At 41.5% G+C, this 21,340-nt stretch overlaps 1 protein-coding gene across 1 annotated transcript in view; it reads left to right on the forward strand.

Annotated features, from left to right (window-relative positions):
• The window catches only part of LOC119651573 (myogenic-determination protein), a 113,321-nt gene extending 94,062 nt beyond the window's left edge, over positions 1 to 19,259 (forward strand). The window contains exons 4-5 of the mRNA XM_038055208.1: positions 9,202 to 9,280; positions 18,580 to 19,259. Of these exons, the coding sequence (XP_037911136.1) occupies positions 9,202 to 9,280; positions 18,580 to 18,734 (234 nt within the window). The 3' untranslated portion in view covers positions 18,735 to 19,259. The remainder of the gene's footprint in view (positions 1 to 9,201; positions 9,281 to 18,579) is intronic.
• The last annotated feature ends 2,081 nt before the right edge of the window (positions 19,260 to 21,340 follow it).

Here is a 21,340-nt window from a genome sequence, read left to right on the forward strand (position 1 = left end):
TGAAAAAATAATACTAAATAACCGGCAAGTCAATGCAAGTTCACGAATTCATGGCAAAAACCTATATTCTTCTAAGTATTCCAAGTGTCTAAGTATTCCAATAAGTTGGTTCGTCGTTAAAAGTGCTCTTATAATTAACTCAATCAATGAAACGAAACTTTCCCCTATTGTGTAAAATCGTTGCAAACGCTATTTCGTTTGATCTTATATATGATAACTCTACCCGAAGCTTGAAAATTTGAACTAATGTTAGGACTTCCCTCGTCTACAACAGCTACTTCGACCCTAACCACCGCTGCAGCTGACCCAACATTTTCACTTTTCGCATTTATTAAATTGCCCCTTGGATTGGCCTTGTTGGAAACTTCATTCGAAATTCTGGATAAAGTCATCAAGGTTATCAATTGGGAAGTGAACGCCATGAAGCATGTTATCTTTCCACGTGTAAACCGGACACTCCAGTGCATCGTATCCGAACTCGACGAATTGGAGCATTTGAAATTCTATCGTCTCAAGAAGAGTAACTGGTGAAGCACATCGACATTCGCGACCAAGTCAACAGTCACAAGCCGCGTTGGCCATGAGTTTGAAAAACCGTTGAATCCTTTTCAACGAAATTACAGCGCCTGTGATTGTGCATTATATAGCCACATATATGAAAATCAAGCACTTCCGTTTTTCTCTTGGAGGCAGGTCGTTCTCCGTGTTCATGGACCATGAAGTTTTAACTTTTGCTTTAAGTCCGACAAAGCGTCTTCTAGTTAATTTCAGCACTTAGCCTACACCAGACAGTTTACATTGGGCATGCAGCATGTGTCCGATAAAGAAAAGTTAGTTGCTGATAGATTGGCAACGAACCAATTAGTCTCCAGAAAAGAAGAAGGATGTAAATGTTCGGGCTAGAAAGTACATGGCATACCAAAAGTGTAAGGCAACTAGGCATGTTAAGAAGGAATTAGCTGTATTACCTAAGTCAACAAAGCTCCACACCATACATGTCGATATTGTAGGCTTCCGCGCTTTGGTGTTCCCGCCCTAATCATCACAGACTGGGGAATGCAAGTCGTATCCACTCTTTTCTTAGAACTTGGAAAGATCCTTGGATTCAAAAGCGAGCGCGCATCCGATACGATCCGCAGTTCAATTGGAAGCTAGGACGTTGGCATTGGACTCTGAAAGCAGCCATTATGGCCCATAACGAGTCGTACTCATGACCTAGTCCTCGACAAGAGAGACGGGAATGGTTGCGCCTGCTATGCGAGGCCATCCTTAAATTGAAGTTGCCTATACTATTAAGTCCCGCGCAGCCAGCGGTCCATACCCCTAGGAAGGTTGAAGTCTGTCCGCACGTTCTGATGAGAGCTCATGTCACTTTGAAACTGCTGCCGCTGTCACCATACGATGATCCCTAGAAAGTTCTCCAGTGTTAGGAGCACGCCTTCATTTTGGACGCCGGTGGCAAGTCCAAGACGGTCTCCATAGACAGGCTGAAGTCCTACCTCGCAAATGGCAGATGACACTCTAAGGGAACTTAGACATAGCGTACGATTTGACGTTCGTCAGTCGATCACGGCCAAGTAGCCAGCCATGGGATCTCTTGTTGAAACTCCTTGGTTTCAGCTAGGAACGGAGTGCAGTGGCGGGGAGTTGCGTTGGCCACGACTTCCAAAAACAATTTGTGACAGCGAAAATTGTTTTCCGAAGTCAGTGGAGAAACAGAATCAAAGGAAGGCAGTGGAGAAAAGACAGAACAATAACACAATTTTGTTCGGCTTTTATTAAATTAAATTATATTATAAGACAATTGATTTGTTACTGAGACAGTTAATGAATAACACGTAATCCCAGTCTTTTTATGAAAATAATGAAAATAGTTAGTAGCGTTAAGTGAATTTAACACCAGCAGGCAACAATTGGTAAGAAAAAAACGTTGCATATAAAAAAAACATAGAATTAAGTAAACCGGTGACAAGATCTGATAAAAGGTGAAACGGAGGCTTTCAAATGATGATGGTAACTTCAAGAGATATAATTTAAGATTCGCTTACAGCTTAACGAAAAGAATGAGTAGGATTCCAGCCCAGAATCATATTTTGCAGAACGTAGCGAAAAATTATTGGAGATATGGAGTAGATAAAAATCATTGCACCCAATATTTCGGAGACTACCCATTGTCAAACCACCTACACTTAATTAATTAAGAAATACCAAATCAGAGGGTGTGGATGGAATACCAGCACAGTTATTATATTATACCAAAAGTAAGGAGTATGGAGATGGAGACCAAGTTTCATGAGTTTCTAAGCATTGTTTGGTCTGACGAAACTATGTATGAACCGTGGGTTCGATTTAACAGAATCTGTGGTATTGGATCAGTAAATGGGGCTAGGATCTTCTACGACGAAAGATCCATAAGACCGAGAGCTTGCGTCCTGATGTCAAGACGGTTAGAGGCAACTATGCTGAGATAATATTGTTCCCAGGACTTAGCTACGGTCATCATACAATACCAGATAAATGGCGAGAGGAAAAACATCATAGTTGCCTCCGCTTATTTACCCTATGATTCTTTGTATCCTCCACCGACGCAAGAACTTAGGGATCTGGTGGCGTATGCAGAATCAAGTGGTCTGGAACTCTTAATAGGTTGCGATGCGAATGCTCAACATATTTGTTGGGGCAGTAGCAAATGCAATCCAAGAGGAGAGAAGCTATTTGATTTCATCACTTCAGCTGGTCTTATGACTGCAAACGTGGGGTGCGCCCCTACGTTCGTGGGACCGAGAAGAAGCGAAGTAATTGACCTAACAATCTGTACCCCAAAATTGTTAGAGTTGATTACACACTGGCGAGTGCTAGACGAGGTCTCACTGCCAGATCACCGATATCTAGAATTCAATCTGACTAGTGCGGGCGAACAGTCTGCAGTACAAAGACGGAACCCTAGGAAAACGGATTGGGCAAAGTTCAATGAACTTCTTGGCAATAAAGTACAGTTCCCTAGGCGACTAAGGACTCCTTTGGTGCTGGAAGATGAATTGAAAACTCTGAACTACACACTTTTAGAGTGTTATGAAGAGGCTTGCCCTATTTCCCGAGGCCAAAGCGGTAAAACAGTTCCTTGGTGGAACCGAGAACTGCAAAAACTCAGGAAATCAACCAGGCGACTTCTAAATCGTGCTTGCAAAAGTAACAAGAACGAAGACTGGTTAAATTTCAGGAACTCACAACGTGAATATAAGAGGCTCGTGAGGTGCTCGAAACAAGACTCCTTTAGAGCGTACTGTGAGGAACTGGAAGGCGAAAGGGAGACTTCAAGGCTGTGCAGAGTCCTCAAAAGGGATGAGTCGGCCAAGTTGGATTCTCTTAGAAAACCCGACGGTACTTTCAAGAACTCCAGACTGGACTCAGTACAGACCCTCCTGGAAGTACACCACCCGGGGGAACGGGTGAGAGAAGTGGTAGGGGGAGAGTTGACGGTTCTTGCAACCCTTTCAACACGCAAGTGTTGCAAGAGGAACTGGAACACTGCGAAAGCGGTTGTTACCCTTGAAAAGGTGAGAGCTGCGATACTGTCCTTTGAACATTTCAAAGCACCTGGCATGGATGGCATCTATCCGGCAATGCTAAAGGAGGGTATGGAGCATTTAGAGCGACCTCTAACAAATATTTTTCGAGGATGTCTTGCTCTGGGCTACGTGCCTTCTTCTTGGCAACAGGTTAAAGTAGTTTTCATACCGAAACCTGGGAAAGATGACTATTCTAATCCAAAGAACTTCAGACAGATCAGCTTGACTTCATTCTTGCTGAAAGGTTTGGAGAGACTGGTGGAGCGTCACATTCGTGGAAAGGCACTTAGGTCACACCCACTTAGTGAAAACCAACATGCTTACCAACGTGGAAAGTCCTGTGAGTCTGCTCTTCATTCTTTGGTCACAAAGATAGAGGATGCAACTTTGAATGGTGAGTACGCGATGGGGGTGTTTGTGGACATTGAAGGGGCTTTTGACTGTGCGCCTTTTCAAAAACTTTGTGATGCCGCCAGAGCGCATGGTGTTGATGATGCTTTAATTAAGTGGATCCATGCTATGCTAACGCAAAGATTGCTGTGCGCTGAGGTAGGGGTCGATCGCTACCTGACTACGGAGGCAACGAAGGGCTGCCCCCAAGGAGGTGTGCTTTCGCCGCTTCTGTGGAGTATGCTGATCGACTCACTGCTATGTGAACTGCAAAATTTGCCAATACACGCTCAAGCTTATGCTGATGACGTGGCTGTACTTGCTGTTGATCGGGATCTTGGAACGGTGTGTAGGAATATACAGCGTGCCGTTGATTTGATAGACAGCTGGTGCCTTAGACATGGTTTGTCAGTTAATCCAAATAAAACCACAATGGTTTTATTCACAAAAAGGAGAAAACTGGATGGACTTTGCCTCCCTGAGATGAGGGGTACTACCCTTCAACTCTCCGAAGAAGTGAAATACCTGGGGGTTACTCTAGATAAAAAACTTCTTTGGAACAAACATGTAGAGGTAAAGATGAAACGAGCTCTCACAGCTTATGGGCTGTGCAGACGGACCTTTGCCTCGACATGGGGACTCAGACCTCAAGTGGTAATGTGGATATACGTTGCCATCATTAGGCCGATGTTCGTATATGCATCCGTAGTGTGGTGGGTTAAAGTGAGACAAAAAGGTTTTCACCGTAAACTAGCTGCACTGCAAAGAACTGTTTGTCTGGGTATCACTGGTGCCATGAGCACGACATCCGGCGCAGCTCTGAATGCACTACTCAATTTGCAGCCCCTTGATATATTTATTCAAAGCACTGCAATGAGAGCAGCTCATAGGCTAATTCGATTAGACCTATGGGAAAACAACGGATGTGGGGGGCACAGAGCATTGGAAGAGTTACTGGGAGGACTGAATCCAGTTCTTACAATGCCTTCCGATTCTCGTGTCCCCATACATCTGTTTGGTAGAAGATATGTAGTTACCCTGAAGCGTAGAGAGGACTGGGAAGACCCAGAGGAATGCGTGGAGGGATATACGGAAGTCTTCTACACCGATGGCTCAAAAACAGAAGAGGGTTCTGGAGCCGGAGTCTACCTCTCGAATAAAAACGAGAAGTGGGCTTTTCCTTTGGGACAATATGCAACGGTTTTTCAAGCCGAAGTTTATGCGATCCTAAGGGTGGCAAACTGGGTGATTGACGAGCGGTTGAAGGGCAGGCGCATCGCAATCTGCAGTGACAGTCAAGCTGCACTGAGGGCATTGAGCAGTCCTTTGATCACCTCGAAAATCGTTCAGGAATGCAGAAACCGTTTGAATTCTATGTCTAGATTCAATACGGTGGAACTACTCTGGGTACCTGGTCACTGTGGCATAGAAGGAAATGAAATCTCGGACGCTTTAGCGAAAGAGGGGTCAATCTCCCCTATGCCGGGACCGGAGCCAGCAATTGGGGTATCAGTAGCATTGGCTAAATCTGTTTTCAAAAACTGGGAACAAGTTTCCCATAATGACAGGTGGCAGAGCCTTAATGCTGCTCGACACACCAAACTTTTCCTGCCAGAACCCAACATACGTACCGCAAAGTTTATCCTGTCGAAAAGCAGGAGGACTTGCAGGTGTATTGTGGGCATTCTGACAGGCCATAATTCACTAGCTGGGCATATGTTCAGAATAGGAATTACCGAAGATGATACGTGTCCCTCCTGTAATGAGGAAGCGGAATCCACGGAGCATTTCCTATGTGAATGCCCCGCCTATGGACGCATCAGGCATCAAATCTTTGGTGCCGATGTTCTCCAATTACGACGGGTAGCATCACATCCACTAACGGAAATCCTGCGATACGTTAACGAGTCCGGAATATTCCGTTAGACGGGGGACGCGAGTACAATGGGCCAACACGGCCTGAGTGCTCAGAAGCTGTAGCTTCTCCCCACCACAGACACACACACACACACATGTATGTGTGATTAGTGTAAACATGTCATTTGGCCACTTATAAAAAGATTTACAAACTCTTCAGCGAGAGTCATAGAGGGATACCATGTTGTCAATGATAATCGAAAGAAGTGTCGAATTCTTCAAAAAAGCAAGTATTTGGTTGTGATAAATAAACACCAAACAAACAATTTTGAGTCTTGATAACTTTGTCAATAATAATTTTTCATGGTATCATGCTTAATATTATCCCATTTATGATCCAAAAACGTGGGTCTTTTCTAGCCAATTTTCTAAAAAATTATCCATTATGATTAAGGTATTTAGAGGTCTAGATACTGTAAGGGAGCAGGTTTTTCAGATTTTTCTGAGTATTGGCCCTTGATATAAGGTTTTCTGTGGGCGGGGGTCTGGGCCGAAGAGCAAAAAATCCATACTTTCGAAAGTGTAGTTGTCAGGCAAATCTTAGGCCCAGTTACGCTGGAGGTATGGAGAATGAGATATACAGCAGTGAGTTATACCTGTTATACCACCAGCCAGAGGGCGCCATTCATTTTAACATTCGATACTTCTAGTGGGCAGGCTGGTTAGAGCGTATGGATATCATAAGAATTCCCCCCGATCACCACGAAAGTACCGGTATAGATGAAAAGACTGAACACACAACTTAAGTTACGGTCAGTTTTTGGTTTTCAGGTTCAGAAACGAAAACATCGAGCAACCAAGGACAGGCTTCGGACTTTAGCGCCATGGAATAAGTCATCGAATGGATACGGACTCACGACGGGAGAAATGATACATTTACTTCGGTCAAGTAATTTTGGCAGTGATTATAATTTGCAGGCACTTCTTCTTTACGAACATATATACTGTAGTGATCAACATTTGTAGCCACTTTCTGTAGCGCTGCTCCAAGGGCAGAGAGGCACTCATCAGATGTCAGATGGCTCCGTCCTGCACGGAACCGTCATTCGTCTTTTTTATGCAAAGTTTTGTACCTGAATGAGATCAATTTCCTGAGCTTGGCTAGCAAAGAAACGTAAGTACGTGCCGAAAGGACGTTTCAGTGGAGCTGTACTTAGGTACTGGCGGACCTGCACCGTCAAATTTCGTCATCTTTCCTGTTTTTGGGAAAGCTCGGCTTGGCCACTTATGGAGCGTTCAGAAATTGGAAAGCGGAAGAGTTGACTTGATTGGAGATTGATAACGGCATTATTCGGGCCCACCCTACAATGAGTTGAATTTCCGACTGCATTTGAATAACCTCCCTGTAAAAGAGGGGAAATCTTAGGGAAAAGGAACTGAATACAGTGTTATGTTCGCCAAGGATAGCAAACAAGGAAAATTTATAACAACTGCGCATCTAAAGTCGACAGGGCGGTGATGAGTAGCTTTTTATCGTTGTCAAAGACCGCGACTTTCTTCGTTACTATGACTACTTTAGATAAGGAAGCAGGGTTGCTTTTAGCATTTTGATTCATTTGCACATATGCATTCCATTTTTTTAAAAATTTTTTAAATGGAAGCTGGAAGTACGCACTAATAATAGAATTACTATATTCTTACTGCCTAAGAGTGGTTGGAAAAGTATGGTGTGTGCAACGAGAGTGCCCAATCGAGTTAGTTTGATTCAATATTTCCGAAACTGGAATTTCAGATTTCTACTATACTAAATAACAATCCAATGAATCCGATTGATTTCATTTATTTTTGCGTATGTCTTATGAATAACCCATTCCAACCTTCCTTATATAGATCCAGTTTTTGGGACAAATTGGAAAAATTACCATCCGTGCATGTATTAAAAAAATATGAGCTGTTGATGTACTCATTACACTTCATCACATTCTCATCATTAATCCACTTAAAAACAAATCGGCCATCAATTTTACTGCACACGTCTTACATAAATCCTCTCGTTCGAAATTTATTTTCAAAAGTATTAAGTTGTCGGGTACTTAGGATTGTATCTTTATTAGTGCCAAGTACAGTATAAATGAAAGTAGTAATCCTTCATTACCAAAAGTTTTAAGATTTATGGGAACAATTCGTTTTTTATCGCGGTCTGATTTCTTACCCCTAATCTACAGCCGAAGCATATGTGGTGCACAGCGCGATGCAACCATATTCTGAGCACAAGGAAATCAGAATTTTCATCATCCTTTTCTCCCCTCGGGCGAAGGCTTCAACACGTTCAGAAGATGAATAATGATTAAGTGGATCGCGATGATAAACTGCATATCATCCGAAAGACAAGTTCGTCTGAGAATTCAACGGCAGAAAGTGTGAAGCAACGCGGCAAGTAATAAGTGCGGTTTTGTTCCAATGAAATTAATTTAAATAGTTGACCAGGACATAAATTAAATCACAATACAATTTGCACTCCGTCTTATTTGATTCTTGTTTTCTTCATTGAAGGAGTGAGGGTTGCTGTTCACGTAGAGATGGATTAATTTCGTTTCTTACATAGAGAGTAGCGAAAAAGAGCCTTCAATGGATTAATTGACCGACAGCTCATATTATCTGATTCGTAGTTGACCACGAGTTCCTGTTGATCTTAAACACACTATGAACTTGAACACCCCTTCACCTGCAGCAACAATACGCCCATCAGACTAGGTGGTATCCCCGGCTATAAATCACCCTATTCTTGCCGCACTACTAGAGTTAGAAGTGCGCAAAATGACTCTGGCGGGCTCTGTTGAAAAGGCGAACACTTCGAATATTTACATGTCGACTTTTGACATCGCCATGCAATTACGGAAAGTGCAGCATACATTCGATTGCAATTTGCATTCAAAATAGCATTCTTGCAATTACTCTATCCAATTTCGATACATCTTCTGATTACGCTGTTCTATTTAGAGATTCAGGAATTCAATAATTGGCCACTGTGCACTGCACAGTAATGCTTACTATGGAAGTTGAATAGTTCGTCCCTTTATATACATTCTTACATTCTTATGAGTAGTTTTGCATCTGAAAGCAGATTTTTGAGTTCTAAATTGTCAATTAATTTAACGGCTAAAATTTTCCTGCTTTTGACTAAGACTAGAATTATTCCACATTGACGTTGTCTCCACTACTTCGGAAATTCCTAATTCGTTGGTTCATGGGTTTTATTTTGGGCGATACAGATAAAAGTTGGGAAGGGTATTAACGAACTTGTCGGCTTTCGCTTATTGATGCATCAATTCCAAGTCTATTTTTAATTTTAGTAACCTTTTATCTGATTTTTGTTTCTTTTCAGAGTTCATATGCCGGATGTTATTTAAGGGAGAAATTGCAACAGTTTACAAAAGACACCGACAGATACACACCGATATCAGGTAATTGTCGTATATTGAAAAGTTTACTCTTACTATACCACATGAATATGATCGTGTAGAAAGTTTTGGGGCAGATGAATCTCCTCCAATTTCCCAAATTAACTTATCGATCAATGGCTAAAAAAAATCGGAAATCGGAAGATCACTACTTCAACTATGAACATTTGGGTGTTTAGATGTACAATGATTTCATTTGTTCGTAGCTTATAGCGTATATGCAATTATGTAGTACTCGTATTTCAGATTATTTCGGCTGGGTAGTTGCTATGAATTGGTCCTTAATATTAATGTGATCTTCGAACTCCTCATTTGCAACTTATGTCAAAACTAGGATCTGCTTCAAAACGTACGAAACGAGAACTTCCGTTTGATACCCTATATTGCCATATTTAGAGAAAGAATTACACCCCTTTTTTGCTTATACACCCTCTGGAGATGGATGTATTTGGAGTTTTGTCTTCTTGGAAATAAACCGAATAAAACTTAGGGACCATACTCTCTGCGTTAGAAAAGATACTAATAGGACTCTAAGCTAAAGTGGCCCCGGGGGGCTGTCTGCTCATGGAGAGCTTGGCTTATCTTAAATATAAAATTCTCATGTCACAATGTTAGTTACCATACTCCTCCGAAACGGCTTGACCGATTTTTTTGAAATTTTATCTGCATATTCAGTAGGTCTGAGAATCGGCTACTATCTATTTTTCATAGCCCTAAGTGATACGGGTTGTCCAGCCTTAACATTTTTTTTGGGCAAAATTTTTTATTTTTATTTTTCTATAATGTGGCATTAAACAATACATACAACCCTAAATTTTTACCCTTCTATCACCAACCCCTATTTTTTAGTAATTTAATCATTTTTGATCCAGCTCGATAACTGATCAATTATCGTCTTTTTTGTAAATGTTTTTCACTCTATTTCGAATTTCCCTGTTAAAATTTCCCTAAGCTTAAATTTTTTTATTTATAAAATCCTTCCTGATATATATTTAGTGTTACCAGTGCTAGATTTTTAAAATTTTCGGCGCTTTTACTGGATCAACACTCATTTGCCAGGTTATACCGGTGTCACTTCCCAGTAAACAGCGCGGAGTAGGGATGGGACCAAAGCCGATCTCCTATTTCTCTCATACAATAAGACTTCCCTCACTCCCTACATAGTTTTCGGCTATCTTTATTGTTTATGAATCAAGTGTAGTAATAACGTTTACAATTATCATTTTGCTATCTCACTGTAACTCTTATATTAACTATTAATTATCCCTATTTTATTAATAATTATAAAATTATTAATCTTGAGTGTATTTTGCACGATTAGTTAATCAAGTGATTTACATAACCTCAAAAGCACTCAACACGTACAAACACTTCCTGTCATTCCACGTTCAACATACGCTGATGAGATCAACGCTTGCTTAAAATCATCTCCATTGTGGGGTAATGTTGTAAGTCCACTCAGATATTCTCAAAACAACTCTTAGATATCGGCGATGGAAAAGTTTCTATAGATGAAACTAGATGCGTAAAATTACCGACCGATTTCTGCACAATCGTTGATTCGCAAGATACTCTCATTAAACAAATATTTCCCGATGTACACACCAGTACATAAATCATGAGTGGTTTGCAGAAAGAGCAATTTTCCCGGCAAAAAGTAAAGGCGTTGACAATTTAAATCTGAAGATACAACAGTTGTTGCCTGGGAACTTGGTATCATACAAATCTATTGATACAGAGTTCTTGGATTTGGATTTGGGTCTGGATTTGGCAGGCATGAAACCGCATAATTTACAATTGAAAGTTGGATCTCCGATTATCTTGCTTCGTAATTTGAACCCGCCACGGCTGTGCAACGGTTCGCAATTAGTCATTTAAAAATTGGCAAGTTCTGAGGTGAAAATATATTATGATAATACCACGGATTCCTATTATACCTATAGATGTGCCAATTCAAACGTATTCAATTTCCGATTAGATTGGCATTTGCAATGACTATCAACAAATCCCAAGGCCAAACGATGTCTGTTTGTGGCTTAGATTTGAGCACACCATGTTTTCACCATGTTTTCCACACGGACAGTTATTCGTGGTATGCTTTCGAGTGGGTAAACCATCCAGTTTGTTTGTGTTAGCTAAAGATGGGCTAACAAAAAATATTGTTCACGGTATAGCATTAAGAGATTGATATTGTTTGTTAGTGTTACTGTCGTAATTAATTAATGATATATAATTTTAAGGAATGCAAATTATAATAACTTAAAAATAATAATGTTTGGGGTTTGTTATTTTTATATTCCCTCATCGTTCACAGCGCACCGTGCCTATTTCACGCATATACCACATTCTTACACACTTCCAGTAAGTTAGTTATTTTTTGTGTACACTAGCAATTACCTAGAAATAATTTATATGGCAAAAACGTTTGCCGGGTCATCTAGTAGTATATAGACTGTGAATTCTTTGGGTATTTTTTTGTTCCGGGTAAGATCCTTACCCTGGGGGGGGGGGGGGTTAAACGGGGTTAAACGGGGTTAAACGGGGTGGAAATTTTTCCGGAAATACCCGTGGGGCCAAGGCATGGGTTTCAATTTTAAAATCAATAAACAATGATAGAAGAAGAAGAGGTATCGACGCCAAGCGCGTCATTGGAGGACGAGCTGCTTTCATCCAGTCAGGAGAAAATAGCCGTCGAGAGCAGTACAGTCGGTAACGGAGGCAAACGAGTAGTTCGGCGGATTGACCAGACGGGGCTTTGCTCTCGACAGCCTTTCGGCATTGCAGTTTGCATCTCCTTGGCGACTGTGGAGGTCAGAATTCACTTAAACTACTTAACTGCCTTTAGATGGCGAAGGCACACCACTAGGACCCAATGCAGGCGGATTTGGCCCTCCCATATTAAGACCCGATCGTGAAAGCTATTAGGCCAGATGTATACAAATGTATACAGGATTACGGCGGTTTACATGGGACCAGACTGCCATACTCGACATACCCTATAATTCGCAACCCTGCAAGTTGAGAAGGGGAGAGGCACTTTTTCCCTAGCTAGGGTCAGCGTGCGGAGACAAGCTAATCAACTTGAGACCTCAAAGAGATGTCCGGTTGCGGGATAAAGGAGCTGCTATTCTTCTTAAATTCTACGAGCTGGCTCTGGAGACTTGAGCAAGTCGGATTCTCCTTCTCTTTCACTCCCTACAGGAGCCATGATCTTAGGAGTTTGTGGCATCAAAACGGTGCACCATAATGCTAATTGGTCTCCTTAGAGTGGGCATTGATACCTACCTACTAACTCCTCCTTGTCAAGTTTGCATTATATTGTAAAAAATACAATATAATATAATAGGTTACATTGCGACCAAAAAAACCTTCTTTAATCGGAATATGTCTTCAAATACATCATGAAATATTTGGCAATTGGGCGCAACTCTACGGTTCTAATCCCAATGCAATTGTAAATAAAAGTCGCTTCTGTTTTGAGGCTCGATCCTCAGTCATACAGGCACATCGAATCCGCATTGTCACACTATCCATGACGGCCTTCGGAATTTCACTCCAATCTCCTTATTATCTATTGCAGTCGAATTCGAAGTTTTACCGACGCTTATTCGGTTCTCACCTTGAATCATGCCAGGATGTTTCAGTCATTCACGTAGGCCTATGATGATTTGTGTAGCAGAATTTAGGTTAAAGGTAAAAAAGATGGAGACTGTGAACGCGCATACATGCAATGAGTTACATTTTTATATATTGCGTTTAACGGGGACCCGTTTAGTTCTATCGATATATACGATCAAATATACTAGGGTTGTCCCTTTTAAAAAAATAATCTGCTACTTTCTTTCATACATTCAAAAACCATGAATAGACAGATAGAGTGTGATCAAAAGGTGGAAGTTTTCCAATATATCTATAAGAGGAAGCAGGGTCTCATGGCTAAATAACAATGATACAAATCAATCCCAACTACTGCAGCCAAGGACCTGCTCTCATAAACGATTCTAGAGTCGAATTTAGACGTGGGGGAAGGACATGAAAATAGTGCCAGTGATACGTGTGTGAGGGATATGTGAGGAATAAGGAAGCCGAGAACGAACAGGAAGAATCGTATCCCATTTGAAACCTATGCGGAGCTGAACATCGCACTGCAACCGCACCACCTTTGAAGGGAGATAGTCAAGCTCGATAGCCGACCTAATATCCCTCAGTATCTAGTGGGACGGGTGGTCTGACTAGTGAATAAGCAATATACCCATAGTGATCATCTATCCATCTTTCTCGGCTTTGAAAACGAAGAAATTGAGAACCGAAAGTAAAAAAATTAAATGGTTGGCTGGTTTACTAGGGCTTTTCTGACGGCTGTAGAATTAGGTCACGAGCGGAAGGGAATGGCGATTGAAAAGCAAGGTCATCTGTGTCAGCGTGTAACTCAGGTACAGATATGACGCTACCATGGTATGCCTTCATTTGCACCATAATAGGAAACTAAACTCCAGGAAATCCGGTTCAAATCTCACTGGTGGCAGAGGGATTTGTTATCGTGACCGGATGTCGGATACTTGTCGACTCAGCTGTGAATGGGTACCTGAGTCAAATCAGGGTAATAATCTCGGTTGAGCCCAATGCTGACCAGATTGCCGCCTACAGTGTACGGTAGTGTACCGTTACGGTCTTGAATGAAGTGCTCTAACACACTTCAAGACCCTGATCCAATATGGATTGTTGCGCCAAGGAATATTCTCTGCCAGCAAGGGGACTTGTCATGACATAGGAGATAAGCCAAGATAAGCCTTGCGGGAGCCCAGAGAGAGAATAGCGGGATCTAAGAAGTAGCATTAAACAGTAAGCAGGAGTATTCAAAATATCGACATTTCATAACTTCAACGCTACTTCGTTCCTTGTTCGGAAGCTAGAAGAAGCAGTTGCTGAACGCTCAGCTCAGTAATCTTTTTCAAGATTCGTCACGTAGTCCTCCATAAGAAGGAACAATACTGTTTGAGTCATTCGTTCATGCTTCTATTTGAAAAACTGAGCCGTAAGATGCAAAAATTTTCTGACTAGAGTCATGTTAGACGACGAAGCGATATGCATCCACGTTGGGCACGTTTCATGTGTATACAGTTCCATACGCTTCAGTTAATTTTAGGTTAAGTTTCGATCGCTGCTGAGTGTGAAACAGTGTTTTGGCTTCAGTTGGGTGTCTACTGGGCACCTAATTTAAACCGTATAGAACTGAATGCTCTCACGACTCGAATTGGTTTGATTAGGTTTCAATGCGGTTGGAATTCCCATGCAACGAACAAAAAACAATCAATCAAGGCTTTTACACACGCACGGTTCAATTTAGGTTTTGACCTCACAGTGAGTGGATTTTCATGATGAATTGTTAAATTTCTCAGGTTTTTCTGGGTGAAATGAGCAGTTTACCGAATAGAAACCGTGTATGGGGTGGTGCGATGGTGCTATAGTCATAAACGACCCATCTATGGCTGCAATTGAAGCTTCAATCGATGGTAAATGAGCCTTCTTTGATGCTGGTCGATTTGGGATTGTCAAGGACTTCTTCTCTCAGTCTTGGAACAATTGGAGAGTTGTGGTTTGCCTAAAGGCTGTTTGCGATCGTTGCCTGCAGGCAAGACTTTAGTGTTAGCTGTTAGTGATTGGAACAGTCACAGCTATGTTAACAAAAACGACCTGCGTTGGTCCATCCACTGAGGGCAGAGTGTATAGGAAATGTGAATTTATACCTAGTTTTTCCGTAAATTAATTTCGGGGGTTGGCTTGAATTGCCGTCAATATTGTTTATAGTTTTTCTTGTTTCCTTGTAAAGTTTTTTTTTACATAGCCATGGCTTTAGTTTTGACGGGGAAAGTTAAAAAGTAAGTCTATCTAGGCAGAGCCTCTTTCTTCCAAGGTAGTGAAAACCAGGCGGGGCGATTGGTACCCCAATTCACCGTTTTCGCCATCTCTTAACTCTTGTTATGATAGCTACACCTAAGCCAAGGTGTAGCAAAACAAAATTATTGTTTTCAGAGTTGAAACAATCTGGGCAGCTGCTGGGTTTTACCTAATATAAGCACTAAGTGCCAAGCATTTATTGCTCGGATGATCCTATTATTCAAAAGACAAAGGGGCGCTGGTGATAGTGGTCGGTGGTAATGTTAATGGGAGAATCCAACGTGAACTCCTCGCAACAATGAGCACGTATACAGAGTGGTGTACTTCCACACGATTTGAACCAGACTGTGTGAGAGGTCCAGGACATCAAGGGAGGCCATGAGGAATTTAGGTATAATACCTGTAGCTGACAATACTATTGGAACTGCAACCACTTTTTCTAGATGCCAAATTTCCTTGATTTCCCGTCCCAAGGGCTCATAGTTCTCTTTCTTTTCCACGTATTTCCATTCAATGTTGCTATTATGGGAGATAGCAAACTCAATAGTATACGCGGAGTGACCCGTCTTGTCAACCAACAGCACATCAGGCTTGTTGTGTGTTACGTGGCGATCAGTTAGAACTTGCCGGTCCTAATACATACTGTAAGCAGAACTATCAAGTACTGCCGGCGGCTCACATCGCTAAACCGGACACGTTCTCGTGGTCAGCCTATGCCTGTATGCAACGTTTTGATGAATCGTCTTATATACAGCATTATGCATGTGCCTATATTGCATCGGTGCTATTACAGTGCAGCCAGAAATGAGATGCTCCAAAGTCTCTAACGCTGAACCATTCTCCATCTGCTCTTTCATTATGAACTTTTTATAATTCCCGGGTGGTGCCCACGCCGTCCTGAATTGCACACATAAATCCCTCTGTTTCAGCAAAGGGCTGCCCGGCACAGAGCAATTTGTTATATAAATGCAAATCGAAAAATGGCTGCCAAAGACAATGCACCATGCATTGCCTTCGGCTTTCATTTATCGATCCTCTCTTGGCCGGACTTTACTACATAGAGAGGATTAAAACATCAATCCTTCAAGTTAAGTTGTGTCAGCCCACAGTCTGCCTTACAAACAGCCGCGGGCAAGGAACTCACCTGCTCTTTGTTGTAAAAGTAAGAGATGTGATTTTATTACCAGCAGAGCATCCTTCAGATCACCAGCTTGAGCACGGGTTCTTTGCAGAATTCCGGGGTATTTGTAGAAATCTGTCTTTGTCACAGCTTGGATGTGGAGGTCACCAATGCAATATCCGGCATGCTGCTCGTGATAACCTGTGCGGATTGCTTGGGCTCGACACTTGTCTAATCCAAATTCCATCCGAATATCACGGCTGAACGTGTCTACTATTCGCAATAGACTTCAAAGGTGGTCGTCAGTACCAGCATACAACTTGGTGTCATTTAAGTATCTCACGTGGGCCAGCTCGCATTTAACACGTATGCCATATTTTATTGCAAAACCATGTCTTTGAGCTTCATTCAGTAGCCATGAAAGGGGGTTCAGTGCCATGCAAATCCAAACAGAACTCAATGAATCCCCTTGGAAGATGCCCCTCCATATACTGGTCGATTCTGGGGCATGGTACCCTCAGTTGAGCGCACGCTCTTTGGAAGCTCTTAACCCGGCTCGACAGTCCTTCTGCTCCTCGGACAAAATGTTGTTGGTCTCGAGGTGCTTCTATTAATAATGGCTGTTATGAATTTGTAGAGGGTTGGTAAGCAAGTAATCGCTCTTGTGTCTGCGGGGTCCTACATCGTGCCCTTTTTTGGGACAAGGTAGGTAATTCCCGCAGTGAGGAAGGGTGGAAATACCTCCAGTCGACTAATGATCTGATTTGTGCTATATGCCAACCGACTGTCCATACTGGTAAATTTTTTATACCAGAAATTCTGTACCCGATGCAGACCGGGAACCTTCCAGTTTTTCGAGGTATTTATGGCTCGTTGAACCTCCCCTTCGATACATCCGCAAAATTCATGCCAGATGTTGTGGCATGACGGGTGCCCTCCACGGTGATCTACTTAGCATGCTGGCGGGTAGCCCCCCAAGTCCACCCCAATATTCTTTCACTTCCATCACCGAAAACTACGCTACGGACGCTCTGTTGAGAATCGTTGAGTGTTCTGAAATACTCCGCTTGTTCCTCGCGTATGTTGCATTCTGGACACGTCTGGAGTTACTTTCGTCATATCGTGTTAACCGGCTGCATACAAAAGAAAGTTTCTACTTTAGTGTGTCCAGAAATTCAACTACGAGTGTTGCACTTGGGATGGCGTAGTTTCTGTAAATCCTCTGCCGATGAATTTTCCATGGTGGATCTCTTTGGTCACTCAAACAAGAAACGCGAAAGCGAATCTTCTGGCCGTGCAATCTGACAGCCGCAACGGCACCACAATACACAAGTGATTGTAGTTGTAACAGCGACATAATAGCACACAGCCGAGATGCAATCTGATCATTGATTGGAGATAGAATACTCTGAGTTGCTGGAGATGCATAGAACCTGGCTTATGCAAAGGATCCATTTTCAAGAATTCTATATTCGCTCTTTGGAATTCGGTAAATAATAGTGCTTCGGCGAGCCTGCTGAAGTGGTCATATGGACATATGTTTATATATATTGTATAAAGTTGCTTATGCTTACACTTGGAATGAAATCATTATACAATTACGGAGTAAGTGAATGTTATTGAAAGCATTTATGTGAAAAGGCCCATGTCTTCCTGTATGGTCCGCAAACTTCAGTAACCTTTCAAATGTACTGAAAAGTATTTCCTTATTTTTGGAAAGTTATTAACCTTGGGGGATTCTTCGCAAATAGTAATAGAAAAAAAACAAACGAAAGCATTATTATTAAATCAATGAAATTAACAATGTATCAACACCATATCTTTTCAATTAGTCTACAATATTGCAGCGGAGGGAATTTTAACAATCAATTGCCATTCATTTATAGCTTTTTATCCTCATGATTAGGAAATTAGGAATGCCATCAAATGTATAGACATTTTCCACATAATTTGCAAACATCTAAATTTGGGTAGTTTCAATGATATTCTAAGCTGATTTTTAATTAGAACGTTTTCAATGGAATTTTGCTACTAATTATCATATGTTTATACTCTTTAATTGCGGAATTGGCTCTGGTCTGAAAGCTACAATACTTGGTGGTTCTTATCTTAATATCTGATGATGTCTTATGCTTTTAGCTTCTCGCAACCTCTGAACAGTGGCTAGTTATTTTTAGTTTTAGTTTTAATGGTTCATCACTGTGCCTTCAAAATTTTAGTTTCATAATTTATAAAATGAAACCGAACATTAAAAACAGCTTTATTTTCTTCTGTATATTTTCAGATTACAGCAGTCCGTCCCCCACGCTGAACGGTTCAAGCCTCGAATGTTTAAATTTAATAGTACAAAGTATCAACAGTACACCGCCGTCAATGGACGTAAATAATTTTCAACAAATATCAACAATGCAGCAGAAATGTGGACCACAAGTGCAATAAGAGTCGTCACAGGATGACACTCGGAAAGCACTCATTCACGCGTGCCATCGCTTTAAATCTAATTTTGAACATAATTTATTGTTAATAATTAAAATTTTAGCGTAGATTTTCACTTATATGCATAAATGTAATTATTTTTAGATGTCTATAACGTAGCGAGACAATAATAAATAATCATAAAGTCTGATCATAATTATCATATAAAAATGCTCGGGATACAAAGTTATACTTTTAAAATAGAGCGTTACAGGCTCATATACGTACATACAAATATAGATATCTCTTGTAACAATCCTCATAGCTTGCGTAAAGGCATTAGGTCGTAAAAAGATGCTGGGAAGCTAAGAACGATTAGTACTTAAGCGTTAAGCCAAGGTGTAAAAATAAAATCATACATGAAATTTGTTTTTGTTGGGATTAGAAGCATGGTTGCGGCAATCCTCTTGCCATGGTGGTCGCCATCAATAGGACGCGGGCCTGGAAAAAAATAAATATTCCAAGCGACATTTCAAGTCGGATGAGGCTCAGACCAAGTCAATAAAGTAAACCTATTAAGAGTAAGTGACATAATTTTTTCATTTCTTCCCTTCCTTTCGCATTTACAAGCGCGTGATTTAAAAGGCATTCCGCAGGGGAATATCCCTGGGGAGGAGTCTTAGGTTGAAAATGGGAAAATAACACGTTCCGGATATGATGCAATAAATTTGATGATACTTGTATGTATGGATGTTTAGTTAGAGTGCAATTCATAAGTAAATGAACAGCATGACTTGGAAAACAGAGAAGCTGGTGGTCACAAAGTCTATTTTGGTGGACAACTTATATATGCAAATGAGTAATTTTACCGAATATAGTCATGTAGAGTATAAAATGAAGGGTATTGGTAAGTACTTTCCGAAGTGAGTCTTCGTTTTGACATTTGGTGGGAAGGGGTAATGTAGAGGGTCGAAAGTGATCATTTCTTTTACGGACCCATTCTCAGAAACTACAGAACCGAAAAATCTAAAAAAAATTCACAATAATGCGCCTATACAAAATCTAGGTCTCAAAATACCTTCCACCTATATCACCTAAAATCAAGTTAATAATAGCATATTACTATATTTTCGGGAACTTGACTGGAAACCCCTCTTAAAATTATTCATAATTAGTCATGAAAGTCTGTAGTAATATAAACTATAGTATGAAGCATGATATCCCCACGTTTGGCGAAAATCTGAAATGCTGGCAAAGTTACAGAAGCTCAAATTTGTCCCTTCGGTGTAAATGCACTGCAGTCCAAAACACTGATATAACAGTGGGTAATCCGACATACCAAATGCATATACTTCATGGGTTTTGTACAAATACGACTAAACGCATTGTTAATCGCAATGTTTGTAAGAAATCTTCCAAGGTTTTGGTTAAAAAGCTTGATTGAAACTGCTTTACTATCGGTCTGTCTGACGCTCTGCCTGGTACATTGTTGCTAGCACTAAATATCCACTCCTAGGCCACTTCCGAATCCTACAGAAATTATTGCAATGGTGTGTGGACTGTGAATTAGACTGGAAGAGCCGTAACGTGAACGTTTGGCGGCCAAATCATACACAATCACAAAGGGCGGCTTTATGTTAGCTATGATAGGTGGTATATATATATATATATATATCCCTGGCGTACCAGGTTTATCCTCACCAGAGTTGCAAACGCAGAGCTGCATGCGACCAGGCGCGTGTCATGGGTTGCGGATAATGACATAACCCACCGGGTCAGCTACGAATGTCGCAAGTTAATCTTGTAAATAAGTAGCCGAGTTGCGGATAATAACATGACCCATCGGGTCAGCTACGAATATCGCAAGCAGAATGTTTCCCTTTGTGTTCGTCCTACCTTACCGATTCTTCCCTTTCAGGGGGAGTAAACCTCCTTAACAAACCCGTAATCCGGGGTGAAGAGATCGACGCACCTATCGGATGAATTGCAGTGACGTTACACTGTATTTCAACGGCTCCTCTCCAAATACTTTCCCTACCTTTGGAGGTAACTCTGGGCCATTGCAACATTGGGGCTCTGTTGCAAGGTTGACTGCCTCCTCAACACTAGCGGGACGAGCGGGGATAATATTTCAAATTCTTTTGATGGGGCCCCAGGGACACGAAGACAGTACCCAACATGGTTAAGGGTCGTTCAACAACACCAGAGCGACTCTTTGCCCTTGGATGTTTTGGTGGTTATGCCGTCAACCACCAGGGACGGCAAACCTAGGCGTCATATGGTTTGGACGAACCAACTTAACGAATTTATCGTCCGCGCTTATTACCGTGTCCCGGATTTGGAACGGAATCCATCCGGGTACAGACACGGACTGCATGACGCGTTCATAACCCGGTTCCCGGAACTAAGTCATGTTCCGGAGCAAAACGTTGTCAATCAATACCGGGTGATAGTGAAAAATAATCGAGTTGCCCTACGGGCTGAACAAAGGAGCAACACGAATACACCACTTATAAGGCACTCCATGAACCTAGTAACCAGGAGAAGCTTAGTGACTGGGGATGTCGACCCAATTTATAATGAGGCTTTGACCGTATTCCAGGTCGAATTCACAGAGTATGCTGAGATTC

Source organism: Hermetia illucens, chromosome 3 (assembly GCF_905115235.1).
Source record: "Hermetia illucens chromosome 3, iHerIll2.2.curated.20191125, whole genome shotgun sequence".
NCBI classification, from domain to species: Eukaryota; Metazoa; Arthropoda; class Insecta; order Diptera; family Stratiomyidae; genus Hermetia; species Hermetia illucens.